The sequence below is a fragment of the Podarcis melisellensis genome (assembly GCF_964234715.1).
Source record: "Podarcis melisellensis genome assembly, chromosome: 11".
In the NCBI taxonomy this organism is placed as follows: Eukaryota; Metazoa; Chordata; class Lepidosauria; order Squamata; family Lacertidae; genus Podarcis; species Podarcis melisellensis.
Genome location: NC_138543.1, coordinates 21,472,816 through 21,485,551, shown reverse-complemented (window position 1 = coordinate 21,485,551; position 12,736 = coordinate 21,472,816). Strand labels below are relative to the sequence as shown.

Below are 12,736 nucleotides of genomic sequence, written 5' to 3'. Positions count from 1 at the left end.
TATTTTGAACTGAATACTTTAATATACATCTTAAGCATCTTATATAAATAATCTCTCACCAGTTATAATACAGAACTGCAGCACAATTCCTATATATTCTTCCAGCACTAGCACCATCTCAATGACTAGCAGCCATTTCAGTAGAACTGTGGGTCACTTGTACCAGCAAGTGAATTTAAAAAAACATCTGTTTAAATAATTGAAGCATATTAACAATTTAAAAAAATAAACATCATCGTGAAGCTTTAAGAAGATTATGCTCTACCAAAGTCTCAAATGAATTCTTTCCTGGTAAGTTAACATAAGAGGAATCTTAAGAAAACGGATGTCCTGAAGTATAGGCCTTAAATATTATTAAACTGTTTTTATGGAAAATCTTGATTCAATTCTTAGGTGCGCCCAGTCAAAGTTAAGCACTGTTAAGTCCCTCCAATCTCCTATTGAAGGATAATACATTTTACAGATGTTACTAATTGAAACTTGTCACCATGTACTAGTAATAATCAGCAGTTTTGCAAATAACCACATGCTTTACTATTTTGTTATCAGTAACAACTACTGCTAACTTTTTGGCTAAAATGGGTGGTATGCAAGTAAGTTTTATACAGAAATTAAAGATTAAGCAAGGTCCATTAATTTCAGTGGGTCTACTCTGAGTAAGACTCAGTTGCATGCCACCCCAAATAACCAATGACAAAATTACTCTATAAAGCAGTAAAGTATGGAAACAGGAGCACAGAATTCTCTGCAGTGCATCAAGCTTTTTAGTTTAAAGATAAAAGATTCTGAATCATCTTTTAGATCAGGATTAGCAAGCAACATAAAGTACATGAAAGCATTAGTATTTCGCATTCATACATTTAGCCCTTGAAAAGAAAAGATGCCAGTGTATTGCTATTCCCACTCTTACAGGCCGCCGCCTTCAATGTTTACTCAGAAGCAAGTCCTACTGTGCTCAATGAGGCTTCTCCCTAGAATTAACGTTTAGTAAAGCAGTCTTAGTAAATAAAGGGGTTGCCGGATGGCAGAGCTTTCCTATCATCGCCTAGTTTCCTTTAGGGGTGAAATTAGCTGGAACAGAACATGTTTTCACCCTCCAGTTCCACAGCTTCTCTTTGTGAAAATGAACATCTTCCATGGGGGTGCTACAAATAGGAGCACTGTGATTTGCATGCTTTGGAGCTGCAACCATTCTGGAAATTATGTTGTGTAGGCCAGCCTACAGACTGTATTTCTGCAGGGAAAGGAGCCTTTCCCTCAACTTGCTAGAACACTCTGCTTTAGAGCTCTGTCCAGAATGTGGTTGTGTGAGTGTCATGGGCTTCTGTGTCCATGGCTTGGCTAAGAAGGAACGACGTGCCAAAGGCTTGCCAAGTGAGTTTCATTGAGCTCAGTGGATCTTACTTCAGAGTAAACATGTTTTCAGTTCTTCTGTGCAAATGGGACTACCAGCACCTATAAGGAAAATACTACAGACCTTCATGCGGGAAGCTTCCAACCTATCCTAAGGTTTTGAGAATCGACTATGAGGTGCAGAATATGATTGCAAGGAACACAGAGAGTTTGAGGTCAGCGCAGATTATGCTTTCAGGGTTTTTCTGAGATCAGAATAAAAGTTAGTCAGAGTACTGGCCATAGCCGTGTCCACCGCCGACTGGGGAATCATCCCACGCAAATCTGTCTGAATGAAGCCTATCAACAGGCTGTGACTAGGATTGTCCTTGAGAGGGAAACAGAACCAGCCACAGGGGTGGTTAAAACCTCGAACATAACCCGGTTTTACTTCACCATAGTCCAGGCTGACACCTGTTTTAAAATAAAACACAGTTGTGGGTTGAACCTCTCAAGTAAAAGGAATGCACCTAGTTTTATTCCTGAGAAATCTTTTTGAGAATTTTATTACAGCCAGGATCCCAAGGATCCTGTGGGAGAGGTAAGCTTCCTTCTAACAACCCCAAACTCCAGACTCAGGGGATCTAGAGTTTCAGCAGTTTGCTGACAAACCTAGAGAAGCTATATGCAGATTTCTTTTAAAAAAAAGGAAGTCCCAATATGTAGTCCTTTGTCTTGCCCCTGTTCAAGTTGTGCTGAGGGATTTCTGTCCAAGGCAGTACCTTGTAATCCTATGGGGAACGTGTCCATTTCTTGGAACAATAAATGGTGGTGTCTAGAAGAAGCTACCCAAACCAACCTTTCCCCATCCAGAGAGAGGAAGGATTTGGGGACAAAGTTACCTAAGAACGCCTTTTAAAGTCAATGTGCAATATTTACAATATTCTAAATCTGGTCTGAACCACGGCAATCTCCCAAGCAAAATCTAGGTCTGGTTCTTTGCTCCCCAAAACAGTTACATAGAAAACTAGGTTTTGGAGGTTGTAGACAGTGGCGGAGAGCAGGTGGGGGCAGGGCTGGCATGCGTCCTGGGGGCGCCGCCTGTAGGGGCATGGCGTGCATCCTGGGGGTGTGGTGCCCAGTGTGGGCAGGGGGGCAGTTGCGATGGCACCCCACCGGGATCACGCTGCTGGGGGCAGTGTGCTCGCCCCGCACACCTCTTCCTCCGCCAGTGTTTGTGGACTCTCCTTCCTTGGAGGTTTTTAAGCAGAGGTTGGATGGCCATCTGTCATGGATGCTTGAGCTGAGATTCCTGCATCTAGTCCCTTCGGATCTCTTCCAACTCCACGATTATATGATTTCAGGGCAAGCCAAGCAGCGCCTGCTCAAATTCCGCATTTTAGGCAGTCAGGAATGGCCCAGGGTTCAGGTTCAACCTGTCAATCCTCATCTCAGGCCAAGTGCAGCTGACTCACCAGAAAATGCAAGCTAGCAATCGTATTCATTCTACTTTCCTTTGCACTAAGTGACTTTTGTATAGTACTTTCAATCTGCCAAGTGACAGACAGGATGTCCTTCTTCGTGGCGCTAGTTTATTTCTAATTTTAGCTTTGAGGAAGTGGGTGTCAAACCAATAATTTGTTGCAAACAGCAGCACGAACGTACACAGATTTGATTTCTACAGGTTTTGGTGTGCTTTAGACAGCAAGATTAGAAGGTAGAAGAGGTTTAATTAGAATTACCGCATGACAGAATCCCGTCTTCGTAGTCTGTTGTGCAGGAGAAGTCAACAAACTCTCTGGGAGAAATGATGTTCCACAACTGGCCAGCTGTGGTGTACCGCATAATACAACAGTTCTGCAGTGCAATTACAAAATGCCCGTTTAGGTAGTATTCATTTGTAGAAACCTAGGGTTTATAGCTATGCCAAGCAATATGGAGACTGTGTTGAAGGGTCAAACTAGATGAGACCAGAAATAAATCATGACATTTCCATCTTTTTAAGCTCTGCAGCAGCAGTCCCACTCCCTTCCCCAATTTGGATCAGGCCTATGACATTGGGGGTTGTGGTTAGAGGGATGTCTCTTGAATGTGAAGAGAGACAGCTGCCATCTCTTGATATGACTCAGGAGTCTATGTAGCTGAATTTTTTTAAGTTTAAAGAGACAAGAGACTTACCCAGTGTACCCTTAGGTCTCCCACCTTTAAAAAAATCCAGCTACAGGCCTAATATGGATTTAATTGACTGCCTGACTCAAATAATGAACTATACAGATATCTCTTACTTGAAGAAACAATCAGGTTTTCCTACAAGTGCTCCTGATTATTCCAACACGCTGAGATGAATCATCAGTCTTATCTTAAATAGTAAACATCTTTAAGAAATCTAGGAGCAGATTCTTAATAGGAGTTAAATTCACTAGAAACAGTAAGCTTAAAGCTACACACATCAGAACGAAAGGTGCCTGACAAAATGTAAATAGCCAGAACTGGTGTAGAATCTACAGGCTTTTTTTTTTTAAAAAAAAAAGTGTTTGCTTGTGTTTCAGGGTTCATTAAGATGCTGTGCTGAAACCAGGACAGTTCTGTTAAAGGTCACTTTTTGGCTAAGAAAAGAGACTTTGGACATCAAAAGAAAATAGGCTTTAAATTAAAAATTGAGAGCATGATGCAGCCAAAGGTCAAGAATTTAAATCTATCACAATGGGATTAACTTTCCCACTGAAGCCAATGGTATTTAAAACTGTTTCTGGATAGTTCAAATTTAGTTGGAAGTTATATCGGAATTAATGCTCAAAACAGCTTGGATATGGCTGTATTTGTACGTCCTAGTTTTCAGCTACTCAAAATGAGGCGCTTTCTTGAAAACTGCAAAAGCTATTTTGTTCACTTCAGATTTGTTATACATCAAAGTTTCTACCACTGCCAACAAGAAGGTTAAAGTGTCAGTCAAAGCACAATGTATGAAATGTGGATATATGCAAGTAGAGAAGCTCCCTTCTTGTTGACTGTAAAACTTTAACTTGCATTGCAACTGCTGTGCCAAATGAAAATCATGCAAGTAGAACTTCTGGTTGTGTGATAAATGGGTGACTCATTACCTCTTCAAACTCATCAACAATATCCATCGAGGTCATCAGACTATCCCAGTAGAGTCGATAGGGTCCAGGGCGTATGTGATCTACTATTCTGTTGGCGACATCCTCCACAATCCCTTGTGCTTTGTAGCTACAGAATCAGATTTAATACAATGATGCTTAGAAAATGTCAACGCGCCTAGCAAATTTCCACCAGTTTAAAGTAACTATATATGGGTCATGCACGTGCCAATATCTCTTTTATTTTCCATCAGGATCCAGGGGCCTTAGAAATGTTAAATTTCATCCATTATGCCTCAGATTACCCAATCCTCTTGTGCCAAAGCAAAAAGTTATTCTCTACAAACTTTGAGGGTGGGGATGGAGGCATGCCATGTTGGATTTCATTCATTCAGTCTGAGGTGGAAGAAAGAGGAGGTCTGCCAAAGGTTTTTTAATGAGGACTCCCTAAAAGGAAAGCTACAGCAGGACCTACTCAGCCTCAGAGAACAGCAAGAACTGTCTACAAATGAAATAACCATTTTTATAACAAACAAAATGCAGCCGAGAGGAGGATGCTTAGCACCAAAGGCAATATGTACACAAATGCATAGGTGACGGTTTCACGTTTATATTCCACAAAGCACTCAAAGCCACCCCCACCCACTATGCATTTTATGCTTTTATGTCCATGGTAGATGCAGAGAAACTATCCTGAAATGAAGTATGATACAGCAACGATGACTGGAGGGCACAATGCATTGGGGAGCGGCCTACTTCTGCTCTAATATGGCCAGATTCTTCCTCTCATCTACAGCCCCCTCCCTTTCTACTGGAAATTATATTTATGAAAGAATTCATCTCCTCTGTAGGTTAACTTACAGGTATCCATTGAATTCTTCAGATGGCTTACGCCAAACTGTCGTATCTTTCTGCAGAAGAAAAAGATCACAATATTTGTACTTTGTTAAAAATGACTCAATCACTTCACACCTCTGAATGTACAAATATAATGACAGAATCAAGAAGTACACAGACCACAGAGGGAACTTTTCAAACATAGCACATCTTTTACCAACCTGTTCATCAGTACACATATTTTAATTCAACTGTAGCTTTTAAAAATATATATATGCATGCAATAAATTGTCATGTAAATTTTTCTGGTGAATGAGGAGAGAAACAAACACCAAAAAAAACAGCATTAAATCAATATATGTGAGAACACATCCTCTATGAACTACGGCCATTCGTATCATCCCATGCTTCTTTAAAAAAATGTTTCAAAAGGCATACAAAGAAAAACTCTGAGAACTAAACTTGACAAATCACACATCAAAAAGTCTTCCTATCACAACATCAAATTTTAACTGCCTTGGCATTGTGTAGGCATCACAACTGACACAATTGCTTAGGACTGCAGATTTTAAGTTAATTTTGTGTTAATCTGATAGTATTAAAAAACTGATTTAGTGCCAAACTAGATATGATGAGCTTTGATAAGTATCACTATAGGCTCGGGGGAAAGTATATTACAGTATGCTTGTGCCAGCATTTGCACATGCAGTTAAGTAATGAGACAGCACTATCAGATGGTAAGAAGAACAGGCTTTTCCCAAACCATACACAGTAAATAAACACATGAGGAAAAAGGTTGCCATGTCCCACCAGCACTACACACTTTAGAGACCTCCAGAAGTTTTGAGAGCCAAAGTCTGAAGCATGGAGCCTCTTCTACCGATGGAGGTTCATGGGTGTAGCGGGGGGGGGGCATCTGCCCCTCCAAATCAATAAAAATTGATAAAAACACATAGCTAACTGAGGTTCTGTCCCCCCGCAACAAAAGGCCTGCCCTCCCACCAACAAAAATCCTGGCTACGCCATGTGGAGGATCCCTGTGTGACCTCTAGCTTGTGGAAATTGTGGAGGATCCCTGTGTGACCTCTAGCTTGTGTGATTTTCATCACTCAAAGAAACAAAACACCAAAACAGGGCTCTGAAATCTACCCACTCAAATGTACGGTACTTCACATATCATTGCACCATATAGGCCCACCTAAAACACAAAAGTAGAATATAAATCACCCTACTTATTTAATAACAAAAGGAAAGAATCTGGAAAGGCAACGGCTTCGTAACTTACTGTTTTCTTAGTAAGTCTCCATTCATCATCTTCAACATTGTAGTACCGGATAACCTCATTTTTTAGCTTTGTAGCCACAGAAACTACATCAGGAAAGTCTGCCATTCTCTTCTGTCTTCTGCAGAAAATGAGGATGTAAAAAAACAAAAGGCGGTGATTTACTGTTCCCTCTCAGTTTCCTGTTTGGCGTTAACACTATAATAATCATACAAGTCTCAATTTCTCTCTAAACTGCACAGCTGCATGATTCAGGATCATCTGGAGTAAGCAGCAAGTGTTTTTCTCAACAAAGCAGAAGCAATATATTATTGCAGTGCCCAACAATTAAAATGCACACGTTCCAAGATCTAAACAAGTATGTTGCAAGTACTGCCAATCTCCTTCTTGGAAGAAGCTCTGAATACCAAACAATCTTAACAAGTGAGAAAGTGACCTTTGAAAGGCTGTGGTGGTCAAGGATCACACGGGTTGAACATGGAGCTTGGAACTCTGGTGCTAAGATTTCTAGAGTATACGCATAGCTGTCAACCGTCCCTTATTTGGCGGGAAACTCCCTTATCCCAGCACCGTGTCCCGCTGCTGTCCCTTATTGATGATGTCCCTTAAATTTCCCGGGTTTCAAAGGAAACAGCTCCTCTCCCTCCCTGCTGGCCAGGGAGGAGGGAGGCTCCAACTGTGTTGCTTGACTGCGTTGCTCACCCAATAAGGAGTCTAAGAACGACTGGGGGGTGGAGCTTGCATGCCTTGTGCCGATCAAATCGGCCGCGTTGCCTGGGGACTCGCTTTTGCTCAGCGCTTCCCAGCGGAGAGGTGACGGTGGTTTTCCTTCCTGCATCCCCTTTGCCGGGTTGCTGCGCTGTGGGAACCACCGCTTGAGGCTTCGCTTGGCTGCTGGCTGGGCTTTCTGCCTTTGGCTCGGAGGGGCTCAGAAGTTGAACATACCTGTGCCCGAAAAATCCCTTATTTTCGAGGCTGCTGGTCCCTTATTTTCAAATCTGTAAGTTGACAGCTATGAGTATATGCTTAAATTGCTCCATGGCTCCAGGTTGGCATGTGCCTCTGTGACATCAGGGAAGGTAAGCAAATGGCATTCAGAGGGGCTGTGTGGCTCATGCCAGCACAGGCCGCCTACAAGATCAGATATTAGTGCCAAAAACACAAAAGAAGCCCAAGAGAAGACTATGAAAAGCAGCACAGGAGGACTGTCAAATGAGAGAGTCGGTTGGACAAAAACAGAACCTAACATTACCCCACAGATGTCTCCATTAACATAACCTGTTAAAATGGAGACTGGACTGAAGTGTCTCCTATTGTACCATCAAGTAAAACTGCTTCACATACAATTATTTCAGTGATGGGTGTCACTTCTGTATGTACAACCACAATCTATATGTCACACTCATGATAAGCACTCATCTGTTTTGCCATGTGCGTGCTCATCATATATGACTGCACACATTTTCCTACATGGAATTTATTTATCTGCAGGAAACCACTGTGGGTGAAGGGGTTGTTACTTTCACAACAAGTGGCAGATTGCTTAAATTAAATGCTTGTTCTCAAAAGAGAAATGAAACCTTCACCGAAAGGCAAAGCAGTACAAATATAGACTGAATATTTTAAAAGTACAGTGGTACCTCAGGTTACATACGCTTCAGGTTACAGACTCCGCTAACCCAGAAATAGTACCTCGGGTTAAGAACCTTGCTTCAGGATGAGAACAGAAATCATGCAGCAGTGGGAGCTTCAGGTGGTGTTTCAGGTTAAGAACAGTTTCAGGTTAAGAACAGGCCTCAAGAACCAATTAAGCTCTTAACCTGAGGTACCACTGTATACATTTTTAAGGATGGCCATCAAGATGCCATTTTCAGTTTCAATAAGTGCATGCATTAAAATATTGTTTTTATAATATCGGATGCCTGATTAACTGAGAGGCACATTTGTAGTTGATTGAACCTTTAAAAGAAAATAAACTAGCATGCCAAAAGGATCTGGAGCGCCACAGGTTTCCTACCCCAGCTCTAATGACTCATCCAGATTGTAACTTCTAGTAGCCAGGATTTATGTTCCAAGGGGGCAGAACCCAGCTATCTGCGATGCAATTGGTTGGTTGGTTAGTTAGTTAGTTTTTATTTATTTGCTTGATTGGGGGAGGGGCCGCTGCCTCCCCCCTCCCTTTGGCTACACTATGGCAGGTGACCAACAGGGCCAAAGAAGCATTTATGCACAATGTGTAGCTGCTAAAAAACAAGTCCGAATGTTTATTGTTTAGAAGCACCTATGACCTACTTTTATACGACTATGCAAATTGGTCTTAATTAAATGTGCTGTTTGTTCCCATCCCATTATCTCTCTCACAGATAGATAATAAGGTGCTTGGCCAACCATAACAGCTGAGGCTTCTGTGCCAGCTCTCTAACAGACATCTACTTACGAAAGCAGGTGTAAGGAGCTGAAACTATTTGCTCCTGCCCTGCCTCTCCTTGGCAAGTGGATAAAAAACCCACAACAGACTCATCTGAGATGAGTAATGCCCCATATCCTTTTAATCCAGAATAATGAGTAATGCCCCACATTCTTCTACTCCAGAATGAAAAGTAAGGTGACATATCCTTTCACTGCAGAATAACCTGAATGCCACTGTGATGATATGTATGCGTCAGCCGAGATCTGCGGAGACCCGGGTTCAAATCCCTACTCCTCCATCTATAAACTCTGGGCCAGTCACTGTCTATCAACTTCACACCAGATATTCTCCTCCTGAGGATAAAACGGGGGGTGGGGAGGAGCACATATGCCACCAGTGAGCTCGTTGGAGGCAGGCTGAGATATAAATGCAGTAGGATACCAATGAATTCGATACATAAACAAACATGCTGCCTGTTCATATGGGGGGGTCTGGATTTCAATCGGCCCACTGCTTTCAAATCTGAACATCCAATGTTATAGGTTTGCATGGGGGGGGGCGGTTTTCTTCGCGTTCCCCGTTTCCACAAGGCCGGGCTCGTTTCCACACGTGAGGCTCAGAATGCGGGCACGTGAAAACGTAACGTGTGAAAACGGCACACTTTTTCGGCTACCGAGAATTAGCCGCCCGTGGGCGAAGCGAGAGGTGCTATCGGGCGAGAGGCTCACGCGCGGAAAGTCAGGGATGCATCTCCACGGGTGACCCAAGCAAGAGAGCATCTCTCGGTGCGTCCGGCCCGCTTGTCCCCAGCCGGGCAAATAGGCCGCTTACCAGTATCCCGGGCTGCGAGGAGCGACTTTTCCGCCGCGGAGGGTTCGGCGCCACGTCGAAGGTCCCCCGGACTCCGGCCACGCGCGACCCGCTCCTTCTTCCCCCAGCTCTGCTTCTGTTCCTTCTGCTGCGCTCACCCGGTCCAGCAGCTCATGCCGCTGGGCCAATCAGAGCTCAGCCGGCATCCCCGTCGCAGCCAATCGCAGCGCGCCCGTCTTTTCTCACCTCTCCTCCCCCCGCCCACCGCTTCGCCTCCCAACCCGCCGTCGGTATCGATCTCCCTATGCAAAATTCATAGCCCTTAAACCACGCCCCCAACTGTCCGCCCCTCTCGCTCTTCCCAAAACGGATGACAGGCGGACCGTGCTCATTGGGCACATGGCTGGAGGGAGGCGGGGTGAAGCGCGGGGATTGGCTGACGTGCATGTGGAGTGACAAAACGGCGGGGGAGCGGAGAAAGAGACCAGCAAAGAGAATTTTGCTGCGCCTGAGAGAGGCTTTTGCCACGTTTGTTGTGGCAGAAACTTTTCTGGAGCGAAGTCCGGCTCATCTGGTGCAAAAAAAGCACCTGGAGGATTGTGCGGTCCAGGAAAGCTGCCTTGTTGTGGTATAATAATAAGTCGGTTGGTCTTAATGGTGCCACCAGATTCTTTGATGTTTTGGCTGCAACAGACTAACAGGACCCATCCCAGTCTTAGGAGTGTGAATGTAAAAGTGGAGTAAAAGAGGAGTTGAGGATGCTCCTCTCCAGAGATAACTGACAGGAAAGAAAAAAGAAGGTGGAAGGCTTTCCAGAAAACGTCTGGCCATTTGAGATATGTTGTTTACTTGTTTAGTCGTGTCCGACTCTTCATAACCCCATGGACCAGAGCACACCAGGCATTCCTGACTTCCACTGCCTCCCGCAGTTTGGTCAAACTCATGCTGGTAGCTCCGAGAACACTGTCCAACCATCTCGTCCTCAGTCTTCCTCTTCTCCTTGTGCCCTCAATCTTTCCCAACACCAGGGTCTTTTCCAGGGAGTCTTCTCTTCTCCTGGCCAAAGTATTGGAGCCTCAACTTCACGATCTGTCCTTCCAGTGAGCACTCAGGGCTGATTTCCTTAAGAATTGCTAGGTTTGATCTTCCTGCAGTACATGGGACTCTCAAGAGTCTCCTCCAGCACCATAATTCAAAAGCATCAATTCTTCAGCGATCAGCCTTCTTTATGGTCCAGCTCTCACTTCCATACATCACTACTGGGAAAACCATAGCTTTTACTATACGGACCTTTGTTGGCAAGGTGATGTCTCTACTTTTTAAGATGCTGTCTAGGTTTGTCATTGCTTTTCTCCCAAGAAGCAGGCGTCTTTTAATTTCGTGGCTGCTGTCACCATCTGCAGTGATCATGGAGCCCAAGAAAGTAAAATCTCTCTCTCCTCCATTTCTTCCCCTTCTATTTGCCAGGAGGTGATGGAACCAGTGGCCATGATCTTCGTTTTTTTGATGTTGAGCTTCAAACCATATTTTGTGCTCTCCATTTTCACCCTCATTAAAAGGTTCTTTAATTCCTCCTCACTTTCTGCCATCAGTGTTGTGTCATCTGCATATCTGAGGTTGTTGATATTTCTTTTGGCAGGAATACTAAACACTCAAGCACTTAATATAATACGTTCTGCTATGATGTAATCACATATTTCATACCCTCCAACATTTCTCCAATGAAAATAGGGATGTCCTATTCAATAATAACTATAATTATAATAACAATTTTATTATTTATAACCTGCCCATCTGACTGGGTCACCTCAGCCACTCTGGGCCGCTTCCAACTTACTGTATATAAAATGATCACCACCATCAATTTATTTATACCCCTCCCATGGACTGCAAAAAGATCAAACCTAGCCATTCTGAAGGAAATCAACCCTGAGTGCTCACTGGAAGGACAGATCCTGAAGCTGAGGCTCCAATACTTTGGCCACCTCATGAGAAGAGAAGACTCCCTGGAAAAGACCCTGATGTTGGGAAAGATGGAGGGCACAAGGAGAAGGGGACAACAGAGGATGAGATGGTTGGACAGTTTCTTGAAGCTACGAACATGAGTTTGACCAAACTGCAGGAGATAGTGGAAGACGGGAGTGCCTGGTGTGCTCTGGTCCATAGGGTCACGAAGAGTCGGACACGACTAAACGACTAAACAACAACACCCCACCCTTCAGGCTGAGTTTCTCCAATCAATCTGGGTAGCTCCCAATAGAAAATTAAAACACAATAAAACATTAAACATTAAAACACTTCCCTATACAGGGCTGCCTTCAGATGTCTTCTAAAGTTTGTATAGTTACTTAAGGATGTCCTAAGGAAAAGTGGGACATTCCGGGATTAAATCAGAAACTGGGCCAGCTTCTGTAAATCTGGGACTGTCCATGGAAAAGAGGGACACTTGGAAGGTCTGATACCTGGTTTTCTTAAAACGATGGAATCTCATAGAGCTTTGATAATATTTTTTCTCAGAGTTTCTATCAGGTCTAAAATAATAAGCATTTCAAGAAGAGTGAAGTTTATGTTGCATCTATAACACAAATGGAGAAAACACTGTAAAATCAGACCAAACTTTAAACTCTCTTGGATTTCAGCTGCAATTAAAAGAAACACTTAAAAAAAGATAAAAAACCTAGATTGCAATCCTATGCATACTTGTTGTTGTTGTTTAGTCGTTTAGTCGTGTCCGACTCTTCGTGACCCCATGGAACAGAGCACGCCAGGCACTCCTGTCTTCCACTGCCTCCCACAGTTTGGTCAGACTCATATTGGTAGCGTCAAGAAAACTGTCCAACCATCTCATCCTCTGTCATCCCCTTCTCCTTGTGCCCTCCACCTTTCCCAACATCAGGGTCTTTTCCAGGGAGTCTTTTCTTCGCATGAGATGGCCAAAGAATTGGAGCCTCAGCTTCACGATCTGTT

At 43.5% G+C, this 12,736-nt stretch overlaps 1 protein-coding gene across 1 annotated transcript; it reads right to left on the bottom strand.

Moving 5' to 3' along the window:
* STARD4 (StAR related lipid transfer domain containing 4) lies at positions 1-9,953 on the bottom strand. Its single transcript, XM_081930803.1, has 6 exons — positions 9,791-9,953; positions 6,553-6,670; positions 5,292-5,341; positions 4,434-4,560; positions 3,075-3,189; positions 1-1,806 (listed from the first exon to the last, which is right to left on the bottom strand). The coding sequence occupies exons 2-6, from the start codon at positions 6,655-6,657 to the stop codon at positions 1,580-1,582; spliced, it is 624 nt and encodes a 207-aa protein (XP_081786929.1). The 5' UTR covers positions 6,658-6,670; positions 9,791-9,953; the 3' UTR covers positions 1-1,579.
* Between the last annotated feature and the right edge of the window lie 2,783 nt (positions 9,954-12,736).